The sequence below is a fragment of the Vanessa cardui genome, chromosome 7 (genome assembly GCF_905220365.1).
Source record: "Vanessa cardui chromosome 7, ilVanCard2.1, whole genome shotgun sequence".
Lineage (NCBI taxonomy): Eukaryota > Metazoa > Arthropoda > Insecta > Lepidoptera > Nymphalidae > Vanessa > Vanessa cardui.
The window spans coordinates 8,206,887-8,225,670 of NC_061129.1; the positions used below are offsets into that span (position 1 = coordinate 8,206,887).

Genomic DNA, 18,784 nt, shown 5'->3' on the forward strand with positions numbered 1-18,784 from the left:
AGCTATGCATTATACTTTATAATATCCTTCTTTCTATAGACAACTCCAGGTATCTTTATGTAGCGTAATATTTTCACCTTTACTGCATTTGTTCGTAATTGAGTTACCCTTCCTTACAGATAGGGGCTGACCCTTCAATTAATAACAATAGGGGAAAACCATAATCATACAAATGCCGTGTTAGTTGTTTGATCATAAATAATATTTCAAAAATATATTTATAGCAGAGCGTGGTTTCGATCCACGGACCTCTGGGTTATGGGCCCAGCACGCTTCCACTGCGCCACTCTGCTACGTTTATGAGATATAAATTTATGCAAGGCTTATCGCTACTGCGACCTAATCATTTAAGGAGTAATATCAACAGTGAATATAGAAAATAAAATTTAGATATGCGTTTTCATTTTATTTCGTTTTGCATATTTAATTCATAATCTGAATGTATTGTATATTTTATTGGTGAAATGAAACTATAATAAGAAAAATGATAAATATATTTCATTCGGAATTACTAAGGTAGATTTTATTAGTGATGTAAGGTTATATTTACTGATTTTAAGAGCGCCAAAATTTGTGCACTTTTCATTTGGTGGTCCATTTACGCGATCGACTATACCAAGTTGAAAGAGGTTTTATATCAAAATAGGTATATTATACTTGCAAATAGCCAAAATATTAATAATAACCTGCATATATCATACATCAATCCACATGCAAAAATTGAAATATTAACATGTATAAATTAATAATGGCTGCGATATAATATATATTAGACGTAAAAATTCCTACCGAAATTAAAAAAAAGAAATGTTTAACATTGTCTTTTGGCAAAAATAGGTATTATTTAGAGAAAGTGTGAATAGAGGAAAATGATTGCTCATTCAAGTAACGACTAACTAAGCGGTACTTTCAACTGTACGCAATTTATAGTTAAAGGAATATATTTAATTGAAAGTAGCAATTAAGATTACTTTCTAGAAATTACTGCTCATTGTTAAAGGATAACTAATAGACACTGAAAAATATCTTGAATATCAGAAACATTCTTGAGTTTACAACGGTTTCGTTAACAATTTGTAGAGTTACAATTGTTTAGATAGTAAAAATTGAGGGAAGTTATTTATGTTTCTAATGAATATTTTTTATAATGATTGTTGTGTAACCTATCTGTGTAGGTATCTTAAGTGGGCCATTTGCCAATCCGCTATCATATAAAAATACGACCACGTATGCATTAACAATATATTTGTGAATTATATAAAATACAATTTAAACGCACATTAATTGCACAGTTAAAAATAGAATAACCTTTAGCAGTACATTTTTAGTGTGATAATCTTGTTAAGATACTCCTTAATGAAATGAAAATATAATCAAAAGCGCTCAAAGCATATCAATTGTGTTCAACTCATCTCTTCGCTCTATAGGTAGCATACTCGAAGAAATAATGGAATTTTGAGCTTAGTCCAATAATATAGGCATATATTAGTTACCTTTTTGAATACATGTTCCTTAGTAGCAACTGCTTAGTCAGGGCACACGTCCATACTAATAATGAGCACGTGTGTTAGAAGCTTTACTTTACATCAACCATTACACAATAAATATAAGCAGAACATCGTAAACAGTGCTTATTATGGAATCGATCCATCAGGCATTGCATCCACGCACTCTTGTAGATTAATTTGTATTGAATATGTTACCAGGAATCGTACATGATTATTATGTGACTAGTGATTGTTGATGCAACACCGTGTTCGCACGATGTTATGCGCGTGAGACAATTTTTGTATAGTTTCTGTCCTAGGCCCTTTAATGAAAAGCCTGTCACGTCTCTAAGTATACACCTTTAGAAATTGCCGCTATAGGTTAACTCAATTGTCACACAAATTCCTTATTTTTTTATAAACATCTCAAGCCGTATCCTGAATTCGACGTCACGTATAATAAGCTGTAAATTTCATACCACATGCGTTTAAAAGTTTACGAAAGTATCTTAAGACTGTAGATAAGACTAAACTGGTTCATTAATATAGAGTAACAGTGTCATCGCTTATCGTAGTGCCTCCTTTATTTCACCCAAATTAAGATAGAATCGGAAGTAATTGTGCAATGAAAGCTTTGTGTTAAAGTCGTTTGATAGTCCATACACTCATAAATTATATTACTCAAGAGATAAAAACATATTTTATTGATAAGCATAGAGTGAATAGGAAATTTGATATATATATTTTTTTGTTCTATCTTCAATACATGTAATTATTACATATATTGTACTTGCTAAATTTTACTAAGATACAAAATTATGCAACGTATGTACGTATTTAAATATTAATGAGCTGGTGGAATCTAGTTGTTTTATGGAAAAATTCTAGAACGTATTACTGCAGAATTATACATGTTTCAAATATAAATAACATTCAAAAGTCACTTTAATTTTCAACGTGTCGTAGAATTAAACAAAAATTTATACGAATAAATTAAACTGCATACAAAAACTATCGCATTTAATTGTGAAGTTTTTTTTTATCTATCTTAAACTTTATTTAAAGCAATTAACTCAGGAAGTCGTGTGGTATATATTAGCAGCCGTGAATAGGAAAGATAGTAATTTGATGAACAGAAATAACTGAGTAATAGCAATGGTCGTTTAGTTACTATTACAAAACAATGGCGGTTGATATCAAAGCGTGCCGGTTCCGTTGATTTATCGCCTTTCCGACATTGGACCCTTTGTTTTCATCCTCAATCGCTCACTTGTTCCTTGATCAAAAGTTCCGTGTTCAGGGTTAGCAGCAGATATAACTCTAAAATAATATTCATGACGTTTCTTCGTGATTAATAAAATCGTTAGATGCCTTCTCGTAAGTCATAACTTACTTTTTAAGATTGAATTACTGAATTTTATCAGAAGCATTTTTTGCTATACACCAACTTCCTTGCTGTGCTACGTTTTTATTGCACAAAATAATATATAGTTCATTTGTTTATAGCATTTTGAAGGGTAAACTGTCCACAGTATTATCACTTATATTTTTACTACCGTTTTTATGAGTGTTTCATTTTATCGATATATAAGTAATATATTTCATGACTATCAGTTATAAATGAAAAACTATGACTTCGAGTCATAAAAGAGAACATGAATTAGCGCTATAATATTGAGAATTCATTTACGCTCAAAAATAAGACTCAGATCTTCCAGATAATTCCAGTGAATAGCTACCATATAAAGTGTATATCTATTTGTATCCCTACTTAATGCTCAATGCTTTGTTGAACGAAAGCAGCAAACCAGCTGTTCGATGAAATTTGATTCAATCAGCTAATGGGGCATGTGCAACTTTACATCTCAATGTGTCCCCATAGGGCTACTGTAGAGGAACATCTTTTTTGTCGAGTATCGGCCCGGCACGGGCGCAGGCGCAGCCCATACGACGAATAGGCGTCGGCAGGTGGTCGAGGAACACGTGTGCGGAGCGATATGTTCGTGACGTGATTTCTTATAATGCTATTTGCAATTGTTCTGCTATTTCAAAATAATTAATGCCTAGTTCGCAAGCTTTATGTTGCGATTTAAAGAAAACATTGTAAAATTTACTTCTTAGTACTCATTATTCTAAATCGGTTCATACTTATACAAATTTATTCATATATTCCGTTTAACGGTAATCAAACAACATTATTTTTATTTATGTTCATGTGAGATAAAACGTTTATGTTTTGTTACTATTTTAAATTCGGAATCGATTTATAATATTCATATCATCTGGACCGCAAATGGCACCGTTATCGTCGGCGCCGGCGCCTGCACAGGCTTATGACGTCATTGTACTATAATTGGGAGCATGAGAGCACTGGAAGCCCTCGTACACAAACACAAAGCTTGTAATCTGCTTTCTGCTTCAACCACTTTAGCATGAGTAACATTTTACAAGCAATTCGAGAGCAAAAACAGATGCGTTTCATTTCGAATTACTTTTGTATAAACTTCACAAGATCTGATTCAACTTGTCAGTTACAATTTGCTAACGAGTGTTAAACGTGTCAGGGCTTTAACAAGATAAAGATCACGCCCGACGACGGCGGGTGCTCATTGAAAGGAAATTGTAGCATATGACGAAGTAATGTGGCAAGAAAGTCGATAGCAATAAATGTAATTTACAGTCACACATTGGTAAATCCACTTTTTAATTAACAATAACTACGTTTTACTATGACTATAATGAGTATTTTACGTACGCGATAGAAAGCGCGCGCGTCATCATGAATGGGCTCAACTCCCACCGCTATTATAAAATATCCATTGTGAGTCGCAAGGGATAGATACTGAAAGCAGGTAAGGGCGAGATGACCGGTGGTCGAGCCCACTCACCCGTTTAACAGCCGCGTGCCTGTGAATTAAAATATATCTATAACAATGTCTTGTATTTACTTATTCATTGCCTGTAGAATTCCACAGTAGAACAGAAAGCGTTCGCTGATATTTTTTTTACAAAATTTTATTTAAAATGGTAATATTATATGTTATATATATATATAAGGAATTGTGAAAGCGTGTGTTAAGGGAGGAATTTGATTGCAGAAAGAGGGCGTGGCGCAGGCGCACGCATTCCGGAGCAAGGTATTCAAGAAACCGAGATCCTGTCAATGGTGCCATCAGCTCGTACACAACCAGGGTAGTTGCTGCCGAGGTGAGTATCTAAATTTGCCGATATTAATTCGTTCATGTCCAATGCCCAAAAAAAACTTAACGACTCTACATTTTAATTTTGTTATTGATCGTGAAACTTAATACAGATGGATTTTTTTGTATTAAGCTTTTTCTTTACTTGTTTATTTTACGCTATTGACATTCAAAGGTCATTGACCACGAAATGACTAAAACTCTAGACGTAATATTTAAACTGAATGTCACGGTTATATAGATTTCAGAATGCAAATGGTATGGCTGTTAAATTTAATGTTGAAATTTATATATATAGCTTTATTTTTTAATTTAATGCCATCTATTTTATACATAGCTTATCTTAAGAACTTGTCGTTTTAAATGAAATTTTAAAAAAACTTTATCGAAAGTATGTTAACGTTGAAATTAATTAATTTAATGCCAAAGAATTGATAATAATTTCTAATTAGATAAAATCAATGCTTCTAGCTAATTAATTGGTCATTAAAATGAACAAGACACTAAATAAATACTTTCTTGTTTCAGTGTGCAAATATGTCTGTCACACGGGCTGCGAGAGCAAGGTATGTATAAAGATACCGTACCTAATTAGTTGATTCATAGACGTTAATTAGTCTGCTTTATCTATTGGCTGATGTTTTAAGGCGAAATGGTATTTGATTTGTTCATGTCATTTTTTATTTGAAAGGTTTGCACAAACAAATATGATTACTCCGTTATTTTTTAATTCTGTATTTTTATTTGAATAGTTTACAAGTTCATGGTTTCAACACGAATAGGATATGAGGATCTTAACATAACTGTTAGCATTTAAAATTTTGTAACCAAAACCAATATATCAGTTCAAATATTACAAAACTTAGGACTTAGGCCTCTCTTCTTTTGAGGTGAAGATTTGGACTATTGGAATACTCCATTAACAATACTCTATAGCTTGCCAATACACATGTGACAGTTTTTATGTGATAAAGACAAATTTATGTACTTACGATGTTTTCTTTCGTTTCCGAGCCTGAGGTATAACATGAAAAATCAGTGGTGCTTCTCCGAATTTGAATCCGGCAACTTCGGCTATTAAGCATTATCTAAACTTATGTTATAAATGCGAAATTAACTCTGTCTGTCTATGAGCTATATTTTACATTACTAAGAGTGAATGTACATATATGAAAACAATATATCTTAATTCATAATTCAAAACTATTAAACTTAGTACTTATTTCCATTCAATTTTAATTTATCTTCCAAAATTCCGGTAACAGTTTTGTCAAAGTTTAAAACGCAATTTTTGCAAATCAAATACGTAAATATTATACATTAAACAAGCTCTCGATCAATGATATCGCGTAAATTTGCTGTCAACTATTGTTTATTTGGCTTTTGTCGTGTTTTGGTTGGAATAGAATATATATAGAGGTAGGTATATTGTACCTACAATAACTCTAAGCGAATCCTAGCAACGGAATGCCGTTATGACATCACAAGAATTTAGCAGAAAGTACTTGTGAATTGAAATAATAATAATAATAAATCGTTCTTAAAATTCAAATTCGCAAACCCCTCACCAAAGTTCATTTTCTTATTTTGTGTAATTACATACTTAGATACATTTAAAAGGCTAAAATGTACCTACATTTATATATCTTACTTCTAAGATATAAGTGATGATCTAAGTCCCGATCGTAGTCGGAAAATGCAAATAGACGCACATGCTTGTCGCACAGGTGTTTGATCTGTCGAAATGTAAAAGTAAACCTGATAGTTGAAATCATTATTAATATTTACTGTCCGGAACATAATTCTCTTAAATAATAACGGTTTTTGTTCTTTGTGGTGCCATCTATATAGTGCTATAACTGATGTAGTTTAATCGTGGACAGACATCACGAACGCTTGCGCAATATGTCACGAATGTGGCCTAGTGTTGTAGTAAATGTCCACAAGATGGCGTTGTATACATTTATAAACGTCAACTCTTTCACGAAAAAAATATTTTGATTAATTTTGATATTTGATATTGAAATACCTCGAATTCTATTTAGTCATTTTTTTTAAAAGAACGGTATGAAAAGTACGGTACGAAAGTCGGTATGAACTGTTGACAATTTATAATAATATAATGTTATAGAATCTGTAATAGAAAATAATATTTAGCTATGTGAATTCAACTCTACGTATTAAAAATAGAGTCCCATTGCTTATGGGATACGATCCAAAACTCGAATGGTTTTATAAGCATGTGTATTAGTGAAAATATGTATGATCTTATGTATTTATAACAATTTTACTTTAAGTTCAAATCACTGTTTTTACAAAACCAGTGAACGAAGATTAATATAAAACAATTTGCTGATGTAAAATCGCATTCGTTTCGAGCAAATATCGTAAATGTAGAAGAAAATGATGCTTTTAAGTTTATTTTAAATTATTCATAGGATAGCGGAAATGTCCAACTATAGTCCACGTTTAGCCAGCAGCAGTAGATGGCGATCAGCCCCTGTCCGCTCGTCACGTTCCCATTGTTCGCCAACCATTCTAAATTGGTCACATTATTCAAAATATTATTATAATAAAGCGTGATATTTCATTATACGCTATGTTTAATGTATTAATGACAGATTGTAATTTTTTAATTCTTATCTTAGACGTAGGTAAAGGATATTACAGCTAAAATAAAATTGGTATCGTTTAAAAAAAAACATTTTATTCGGTAGCCATTTTGATTAAATTGCAAATTGTAATGTCTACTTAAGCTAGATTGTATTATCACCATCAAAAGAAAAAGGTGCAAAATTTCAGCTCAATTGGTTTAGTGGAATTGGTTTTGAATTCAGTTGCAAGATTAACCGACAGATACTACCAGGTAGAGTTAAATAAAATCTTTTAACGATTTGTTATTTGAGCGATTTTGTCTTATCTATGTGATATGCTTTACCTTACATTTTACTTTATTGTACACCATAAAGAGAAAATAAAATAATACACGATGGAACCAGCCTTAATAAAAGAGGGGTACAATTTATGCTTTTATTATTTTTTATTTACTATTTCAGTTTTAAAAACCGCGTGTAACATGGCTACGTAGTATTTTTGTATTTTAATTAATTAGATGGATTTTCGTAAAAAATAATTGATTCTTACATTCGTTTTTTAAATAATACACGTACCGCTGGTCATTTTTTCTTCATTGTGTCAAAACCTTATGCTTTTAAAGATTTTTTTACAGCACAGCTACATACAAATAGAACGAATGCATTATCTTTTAATGCTACGTCGTCGTAGTTGGGACAAAAAGAGAACGTTAAAAAGGGCTTATCTTCAATTGAATAGAAACTTCTGGATTTTGTTTCAACGCGCGTGAAATTTTTGCTTTGAATGCGATTTGCCTGGAAAATCGTCCGGGAATTTAAACTGAACATACGAGAGCGCTAGTAAAATTACCGATCTCAGATAATACAAAGTGAGCTTTTGAGTTACAATTTAAAAAAGGGATAAAATATTATAGAATGAATAATATCGATATTGAAGAGTTATATTCATTAATTTATAGTTATCGAGTATCGAAAATTTTACTATTTGCATATTTCTTATCAATAAACTGAACCAGAAACCATGGTGGGTCGCTAATATTTCGATATGTTTGGTCTTGTTTCTGGTGTTCATTACTTGTGTTTATAATAATGTTTTATATAAAGAAGATAATACGAAAACTTAATAAAGTACATATATTGTAACGATAAAATATATATATTTTACAGAGTAAAATAAAGCAGAGGTGTTTATTGATTGATATAATTAAATACTTAAAATAACCAATTGATATACATAACATCTTTTTTTCAACCTTCAAAAATATGTATAAACCAAACTAACATATAAAATCAAATGTCAATAACAAAAATATATAATAATCGTAGTTAAGTCATAACAATTATATATTAAAGAATTTAAATTGAGAAATTAAAATAAAGGACAATTTAAATATATTACTCATAAGTTATGTGATCGAGCTATGAGATTTTTGGAAAAAAAAATTGTTTTATTATTATGAAAATTAATACTATTAGCATTATTCAAGAAAAGAGTTCCAGAAAAATGTAGATACTACACACATTTATTTATAAATATGTCTTAAAATGTATATTTGTATTAGTAGGTATTAATATATAAGATGATTTTTATTTTAACAACAAAGATAAGATAAAGTAGCACGTGTTTCGTATATGTATACGACGATGATAGTATATGATATATATAATGAATGTATGTAAGTTTGGGCGTGCAATCTGTGGATATTATTTATTACTTTTCATTTGATATTTCTAAACGCTGAATATAATTTAGTTCGCCATTGAAATCTCGACTTAGTTATTAATTCAGAATATAAATTGAAGAACTTAAGAACAATATTAATGAAACTATCTGTACTAACTAACTATCTGTCTGTAGTCTATCCTTTGTTTGAAAAGGTTACGTAGACTAAAGTATTTTCTTAGCGTGACCTTTTTTGGTCACTTGTAAACAAATTCATTTTGAATAATGTTTATTTGAAATCTGATTTCTTATTAAAAACATACTTATATGTCAAGACATACACATTTTTATTAAAACTTCGATTAATCAAAATGTATGAATAATAAAATACAATTTAAAAGAAGATTCACATTGATTGGATGTCCAACTAAACTACTTTTCAACCGACTTCAAAAAGGAGGAGGTTATCAATTCGTCTGTATTTTTTTTTTTTTTTTTTTTTTTATGTTTCTTACCTCATAACTTTTTACTGGGTAGACCGATTTTGATAATTTTTTTTTTGTTTGAAAGGTAGTGCTTCCCGTGGGGTCCCATTTTTTTTTAATTTTTTTCCGATGATGGTATCCGTATGAAAACGACATAAGTCTTAAATTTGTATTATGTATGTGCGCGATAAATAGGTGAATAACTCAAAATTGGTTGGCACAATTTTGATGATTCTTTTAAAATTATAAAGGACATACTTTAAGGGTAGATTGGTGAAAGTTTGGTAAGGTTCTGAGTATAGGATCCATGACAAATTAAGGGAACGGGAGGGAACGGAACAATTCTGAGGAGCACGTTAGCAATACTCGGTCGAATCTTTTATTTATGGGTTACTTGGATATTTAAATCATCTTCCGGAACGTGGTTATGTTCATGTAATTGTCATAATCGAATATTATAATTAACTAGCGACCCGCCCCGACTTCTCACGGGTGCAAAACTGATACTAAAGAATTTGTTTATTTACGACATCACATTGCAAACTTCTAAAATTGTCAGTGTTTCTTTACTATATTGTTCATTTATTATATACACAAACCTTCCCCTTGAATCACACTATCTATTAAAAAAAACCGCATCAAAATCCGTTGCGTAGTTTTAAAGATATAGGGACAGAGAAAGCGACTTTGTTTTATACTATATATTGACGGAATTCCTAAACGGCTTACAGTTAGGGTGCGATTTGGGGCAGAATTTCTTACTGTCTTTAATCAAATTTTGTGTATATGATGTGATGTCATATGATGTACGACATAGCATACGAATAGCTCTTTTGCAAATTTTTTTGTACTGAGGTCGATTACAGCTCATTCGAGGGTGGTACCTTGTAGTTTATGCCGCATGACGTATTAAAGCCGCATTTTCGAAAATCTATTTTTGCTTTATTCGAAAGTTTCTTTTGAAATTGTCCCCGAAGTAGTTTCTGATTCATATAAACGGCACGCTTAATCTATCCATATTAAAAAAATGTTAGTCTACATCAGCTTCACTTAAAATCAAAAAATAAATAAAATTTTAACAAAAAGAAAAACCGACTTCAAACAAAACATTATTTTAAAACAAATAAAAATGTACTAAAAAGTAATAAAAATAATTGCATATTTAACATATTTTTGAGAGTCCTCCTAGGTAAAATGAAATGAAAAATATTAGACTACTTAAAAGTCGATTTACGATTATATAATGTAGTTATAATTATTGCTATATTTGGAGTCGGTGTCAGCCAACCTTCACTATATCTATCAAAAAACAATACGAGAATACTTTAAGAAATATGTTTCTTACAAATTACCTTTTATACGATATTATACTGGGTCAATCAAGAGGCTCGTATCGCTTCTTTCTTTTGATTGTTGAAGCGTGTACCCGTGGCTGACACCAGCTCCAAATATAACAATAACTATAACTACGTTATATAATCGTAAATCGACTTTTAAGTAGTCTAATATTTTTCATTTCATTTTACCTAGGAGGACTCTCAAAAATATGTTAAATATGCAATTATTTTTATTACTTTTTAGTACATTTTTATTTGTTTTAAAATAATGTTTTGTTTGAAGTCGGTTTTTCTTTTTGTTAAAATTTTATTTATTCAATGAAAGTTTTGTGCAACTAGGTTGACCTGATGGAAACTTATGCTAAATTTTCTTTAACTTTATTCCAAATTTTCCCTCGAAAACAAATTTGCATTTCAAATGTGAAATATTTTCGTGAGTGTCAAAGGACTTTAGCTATCACGATATCCTGTTAGCCGATATTTTGAATGCTTTGATTATATGGCCGCTTTATTTATTTTTGCTATGTCAAAATGTTTCAATTTTATATTTTGTTAAAATCTGATACATTTGAATACATCGAATATTTTTATTTAATGATGAATAATAAATAATATTAATTTATAAATAATTCTATTATAAGTAATCGCTGTTTATGTCTTAACACATAAATAATTCAAATATACGAGTCACGAATAAATGATCGTTTCTAATCACGCATTTTGAAGCTTTGGTACTATCGAGAAGTTTTAGTTTTATGAACTATATCGGTTATTAGGAGCTCCCAAATGTATTTCGATATTGATAGTCAGGGATCACGAACACCACTTACAAGACCGTTACTTACTCTTTAAATGTAAATTGGATCGTAAAAATCTCATAAATTCTACACAGACTGTAGGAGGACGATTCGTTTCTGTGTTTTACTTATCGACGATAAAACAATATGTCCAACAATAAATAATCGAGAAAGAAATAAGCACAAGAGCTTTGCGATTATTCGCGAGATTGGTTGTTTCGTGAATTGAACGAAATCTCGTATTTTTAGTCTTATTTCTCGGCGTGTGTGAGGTTGAGCCGCAGCGGGACACCTCACTTAAAATAAATAAGATTAAAACGAAAAGCAGACTTGTATGCCGACATGTGCGGAATTTTGGTATTCTAAAAGATGACACGCAAGAATTTTGTTTGTATATTTATTCTTCAATATCGATACAAATAAAATAATATTAGAAATATTATCGTTCTTAAATACTCCGATTATGGGTCAAAAGATCGATAAATTTAGCCTTTTTATGTGGTTTATATCGGGTACGCATATAAAACATACATTTGTATATCTTCAAAGGAAAAATACGAGAATATAATGATGAAATTGGTTCGTGTATGCCGTGGATGGCTTGACAGCTTGATTTACTGTGTAAAATATTATGTAAACTTTACATTCACACGAAAACCCGTAATTCAAAAAAAAGTTCGCATTTCACAGATATGCGCTCATGTCCACGCTAGCCACATCCATCCGACTTTGATTAATGTGAATTCGATAAATCGAATAAGATAAACCGGAATGAATTTCGAGCCCGCGTACATCACGCAAGTAATATACATAGTTAACAAAGATGGAATGGACGCGATTTAACCCGGTTTTTTGAGATTACGCGGTCAAGCGAGGAACTCTTTATTATATCATTGTGTTCGTTGGAATGTAAATCTATTATTTAGCGAAACGCAATTTTATCTACGATATTGTTATATTTGCTTTGGTAATTGACGTAGAAAGTTTAATCTCTCATAAGACTATTATAAGGTTTAATATCACAAATGTTTTAGTAAGATAAAGAAAGATGTAGTCATAAGGGTGTCATTGAGCGATACGCGAGAGCCGTTAAGTAGCGTTAACCATAGAGGAGTCAACGATCTTACTGTGACGTCATCGGCTACTAGAAATTAAATTTATAACCATTTTGTATGCTGCTAGTGATTTTAGTTGAGTATATAAATACAAAACGCTTATTTAAATTTATATACGTACAAACAAAAGTCAAATTGAAAGTAAGGGTTGTTTGAACTTTTCCCGAAATTGTTTAAAGAATATATCTAGTTGTGTATGAAAATGAATATCGTTACCACGATACGTACAGCATTTCAAGCTTGAACAAAGATTGCGAGTATTGGGGGTGAGTGGGAGGGCGATGGAATGAGGGGGCCGGCATTACGCCTCACAACTCGCAATAGCGCTCGGGTGCAAAATGATAATGAAGAGGACGTTCGGACGCCGAAATTACTGAGAAAAGGTACGCGATGCCACTCGAAAATTGATGAATTGAATTTGCAAAACATGCAACGATTTTCAATGACATCGCGATTGCATTTATGAGCCATTTAATACCAAACTTTGCAAAATGACACAACTAATTGATGATTAAAACATTTGTGATGTGACCTTCACAATTCTCTGATAAACACCATTTCAAATGTTTAGTTGAAAATTCCTTGAAGCAGTTTTAAGTTACGAATAGCGACCCTTTTCAGTGGGATTTAAATGAGTAAGACTTTAGTGTACAGAGCTTTGAAAGACTACTTAAGATTTTAACTCTAAGCCTTAGAGAGCGTGAGTGTTCTTTTTTTGTAGCGCGTTGACAGATATTAAACCCTTCATTTGACAATTGTTAACAGATATCTATAACATTTTCAATTTAATAGTTATTAATTGCTTTTTGAATATATTTTATTGAAGAATACCATATCTATTTATTAGTATTTCATAAATAATTAAAATATTCGAACTGCAAAACATTATATTCTATGATTTTATATGTTGAGTCATTGTTATATATAATCTTTTTTTTTAGTAATTGTTATAAACCAAAATATTAATTATAAATACTATTTTTCTCAGCATCGTCTATTATAATATTCCACGATATTCCATTGACTGACTTTTTATTCCTTTCGAAACATCTTTTAAAGCGTCTGAAACGAATAACCTTCACCTCATTCGATTAATGATGTGTTTCATAAAGTTAAAATCGTTATAAAACCAGATATTTTGTTGATAGTACATAAATATCCCATGCAAAGTTTGATGTTACTGTAATAGTTTTACAGGCGTTCGCGTGGAAAGTACCCAGACTCTGATTTCAGTGAATACGTTTAACGTTGTATTTACCGAATCCCGTTCTATTGTAGTTCAATCTATTTATATAAAGATATATGTACTTATACATACTGGAGGGGTCCTTCTTTACAGTAATCATTATGTTATCAATCTCGTATCGATAGTGGTAGGACTATATGGCATAGAGAACTAAATAATACTTCCCTCGTTGGTTTGGTTTAAACAAATATACATATATAATATTTGTCAAACACATTTCAAGTGGTGCTAAAACGAGACGATCATAGATAAGTTAATGTAACATTACTAAGCGTGTAGGCATGCTAAGAGGATGGGTTCGCATCTACGATAGCTGGAAGCTGGTGTCGGGTGCTGCGGGCGCGGGTCAGGTGCAACGTTCCACGGAGTGCCCGGCTTTCGGCCAGTCTCGCGAATCCGCCAGGCCGAGCTGCCGACAGTGTCGACGCGCGCGCCGATCGGCCCACGCGCACGCGAAATTCACTCGCGCCTTTGTGGTACACATTCGCAAATTTTCATGTTCACACTAAATCCTTGTAGAGTTACTTAGCGGCGGTCCTATAAATAAATCTATCTGTGGGCTCTCGTGTTGTTTGCTTCGCGATCTGTGTAAACCAAATTGCCTTTTTATGCGTTTAGACTACAAGCGAATTAAATTATTAACGCAAAAATATACTTAAATAATTATATTTTTTCTTAAAATCTATCGAATCATATCCAAGGGAATATCAAAAAATAATTTAGTAGCTAGTAGTTTGTGAGTTTCGTGTTTATGTAGAATGACATTGATTAACTCAAATTTCATATAAATTCAGTAAATTTAAAGCTTAAATTGAAAATTTAAATTAAGAATAAACTCATAGTTATATAGTTTTCATTAAACCGTTTATTATTTTCCTTAATGTCATTGAACTTTGATAGTTAGAAAAAAGATGTCACGAAACCAGATTCAGTTCGAAAAAATATAGCAAAAAACGTTAACAATACTCGAAATAACCATTGATGGTATAAAATGTTTATGGATAACTGAATGCAGAAAAGGAATAATATATAGAGTTTAATATGCAATAAATAATTCCTTCCGCCTTGTTTGGTCGTTCTAACACTTTACTTATGCAAATGTATGCAAAATAGCTGTGGCTAGCGTTCAAGGTGATGGCGATATATTATCGAGTAAAAATATTGACGATATGGTTGTAATCGCCTTTGACGATTGTGAGCGATAAGTGTGTTATGTTTTTGGAGTTTAGCGATAAATGCCTCCTTGAGTCACGTATACCATTTCATAAGTTACAGGTGTACACTTGTGTTATTCTAACAATAGGCCTCATAGAAATCTTATATTTTGTTATATTATATTAAACAAATAAGCCCAATTTCATTTTGTCCCACCTAGACAAAACAGTTTAATAAAACTCATTGCTTATCATACAATGATTTAATTTAGGATGTTTAATGAACTCCTTGCCCTGCAAAGTTTAAGGGCTCAACAAGCCTGGAAGCCAAGAAAATGAAAGTTAATGACAAAAGTGATTTGTGAGGAAAACGTGTGAAGTGATATTTCATTGATGGGAATCTTGAGAAAAAACTCCAATCAATCATATTAAGAGACTAAACGTAAAAGTGAAACTTGTATTTGAACTGGATACAGTTTTTCGGTGAGAAATGTATCACCACAACGGTCGGCTCGGAAGCAGTAGCACTTCCACGTCATCGGGAAGCTCTGATCTAAGGGTATGAACTGAAAAATTCAAATGTTTGTCATTATATAATTATATTTGACCTTAGTTAATACACTATCACAAAGTATTGAGTATAGTATCTTAATTGAATATTTACATAAACCGGGTTTGTTTAGAACAATTTACGGGACAAATTTCAAGAGTCTCCAAATGAATATTTATCTGCTTATGAGTATACGTATACAACTGTCGTACCACGACTACCACCAAAGTTTGTTTGAGTATTTTTAAAACTAATTATTTAGTAAAATAAATCGGCATGTATTCAATTCGTTATCAGATATTCGAAAATTTCTTAATCTCGTCGAATAATCTAGAAATACACTGATAAGATTCAACGTTTTAAAGATAAATGTTTTCAACAATACAAGCACTGATTGTGCGTAGACTGCAGGTCAAAGAATTCTTGCCGGCCAGGGTCGCGGCTCGAGCGCGTACCTTACTGTATACCTACCTGACTTACTGCACTGTGCTGTGTCCACGCAATGTTTAGAAATATCGATATTTACAATTCGTAATTTTAATATATATTTAAATTACGTAGAAAATAAACGTACGACTCTAACCTATTTGATATTCTGCATTGCTTGCGTGATCGAGAGTATTCGATTTATCTTTCTCATTGACACGACCCTAACGCGAGAACACAAGCACGCTAAGTTCAATAGACTGATATAAGCGAAGGCATTTTACCCTACGAACAAATAAAATGGCAAGAACACGACTTGGCTTTGAAATACGCGGGTCATACGACACTGACACCGGCGTTGGGTAGGTTTCTCTTGTGTCAGGTTCCCATCGGTGAATAAATGTCAGAGCTCAAACACATCACTTGTCGTTATTAAAAATCTTATTTACATACCGTTCGTGTTCAAATTGTATGTTTAAAGTTGTAAAGGTACAACAGAATAACCCAACGTGCTCCCACACGATAAATGCCATTAAATACATTTCCGACCATTTCGAGTTTTATAGCGTAAATGATATTTTATGTTAACGTGATTACAATTTTCGAAAACTCTGTATGGAAATACCGAATATTAAGTTCATAAAACGTAATTTGTTATTATTGTTGGGCATTTATCGTTTTTGTTACGTTCGCTTGACGTGTCTTTGATAAAAAATATTACACAACTTGTATACGAGGACGCCTTTGTTTCTCAATATTAACGCTTTGTTTTGCAGTGCAGCATCTTTGAGTCGTAAAATTAATCCTCAAGTCAAAAGTGGAAACAGTGATTCAGTGTCAGACTATGCTTAGTTGGAATGCGCTTGCGCACGTTTAAGCTCGCCCGATGCTCGAAGGGCCCGAGGACTGATCTTATACGCATGATAGAATTCACCGCACTATTAATAAGCGGTTTAACTCGCAATTTGAATAATTATTAGCTTTCCAATTGGCTAAGCGTACACCTACATTCATAAATTAAAATTATATGGACAATAATAATCTCTATTGTATTTCAAAGGTGTAGGCGTCCAGTCGACGCAAAAGGGATTTACAGTGTTTTATCCTTAGAATCTAAATGCTACTTACAATTTTGAAACTGCTGTTTTCCCTCTAATCATAATGCTAGTTTTATTCTCTCGGTTAAATGTAATTATAGTATCTTGTTTTATTTAAGTGTTTAAGTATTTTTTTAAGAGGAATGTGATAAGGGTCGTGTAAGAGTACCAACTTTAAAAATAAACGATATAAAAGGACGGCTTCACGGATTTTCTGTTTAAAAAATAAACGTTGTCTTGTAATAACACTCTAATGGAGCTCGTTTTTACAACAGATGTATTTTTTATCTTTGTGGTCATTTTTGTCGTCACATCTCATAAATCCAAATTGTTTACGCAAAAAAAGTACTATAATTCTAAAATTTGGCACATATCAATTTAAGTATATTTCGAATTGATTCTTATGTGTAGAAGACTTCTAAGTTATTATATAACAGAATAAAACTTAAGATCACCTGTTCGGGATATAGATTTTATCAATAAGCACAGACCACTCAGTTTCTCGAATGAAATACATAATCAACAATGCAAAATTAAAATATGCATCGTATGATATTCAACGAGTACGATCTCATCACTTTTCAACCGACTTCAAAAAGGAGGTTATCAATTCGTCTGTATTTTTTTTAAATTGTAAATCGACTTTTAAGTAGTCTAATATTTTTCATTTCATTTTACTTAGGAGGACTCTAAAAATATGTTGAATACGCATTTATTTTTATTACTTTTTAGTGTATATTTATTTGTGTTAAAATAGTGTTTTGTTAGAAGTCAGTTTTTCGTTTTGTTAAAATTTTTATTTATATATATATTTGAATTGAGGTATATAATGAATGCAATAAACGATTTAATTTTATAATCACAAATCAGTGCCATCATTATAATAAATGCAGTTTTCAATGTTATTATTAACTTCATATAACATTATAATATAATATATGCAATTGCAACACTTGGGAGTTATATTGTTAAAACCTTTATTAAAGCATAATACCTCGCCTTATAGCCTCCGCTGATGACAGGATTACAATTCAATCACATTTATGGATGGGAATTGCGGTTCAAAGAGGTTTAGCTGCATACATTCTTGCAACTATTCCACGCAATTGTGACTTATTAAATTATTATTTGTGTCTACGGCTTTTATGCAAATAATTATTATGTAAGTTATAAAACTAAATTGAAGGAAAAACATACAATATAAAATATTGTTAGGTACTTATAAATGTTAATGGGTCTTGTAGCAATAGAGATCATACTTGAAAATCTTAATAGAGGTTTGTTAAAACTGTATCAAATGCTTATAAATCCGCTTATACATTCATAGACGTATATCGTTTAACGAACTTGTTCTATATAATACTCTACAAGTATTTTAATATTCGTTGACTTGCAGATCCGAAACGTCGTATCGGCACGACGTACCTTAATGTTCGGTTATTAAAAGATTCAAGAGGGACAATTGGTTTGAATATATAAAAAATAATTAAATCGTCTGTTGTTAAATCTTATCGTCTTTGATTTTATTATTAAGAACTTTAGAACTCAGGTATAACATATCAAGTGAATAAATAATAAATAGAAATAAATAGTGGTAATATGACAGTAATTTGTACACAATACGCGGAATAAC

At 31.5% G+C, this 18,784-nt stretch overlaps 1 protein-coding gene and 1 non-coding gene across 7 annotated transcripts in view; one reads left to right on the forward strand and one right to left on the reverse strand.

Annotated features, from left to right (window-relative positions):
• The window catches only part of LOC124531375 (tensin-1), a 96,558-nt gene that overhangs the window by 19,385 nt on the left and 58,389 nt on the right, over positions 1–18,784 (forward strand). For 4 of the 6 annotated variants that reach the window (XM_047105929.1, XM_047105931.1, XM_047105930.1 and 1 more), the window contains exons 2-3: positions 4,586–4,694; positions 5,216–5,253. In XM_047105929.1, the coding sequence (XP_046961885.1) occupies positions 4,586–4,694; positions 5,216–5,253 (147 nt within the window). Of the gene's footprint in view, positions 1–4,585; positions 4,695–5,215; positions 5,254–14,313; positions 14,401–15,299; positions 15,638–18,784 lie in introns of those variants that run through there. The other 2 variants (XM_047105935.1, XM_047105933.1) reach the window with 2 other exon arrangements.
• Trnam-cau lies at positions 222–293 on the reverse strand. Its single transcript has one exon. It is a non-coding gene; the product is annotated as a tRNA-Met (tRNA).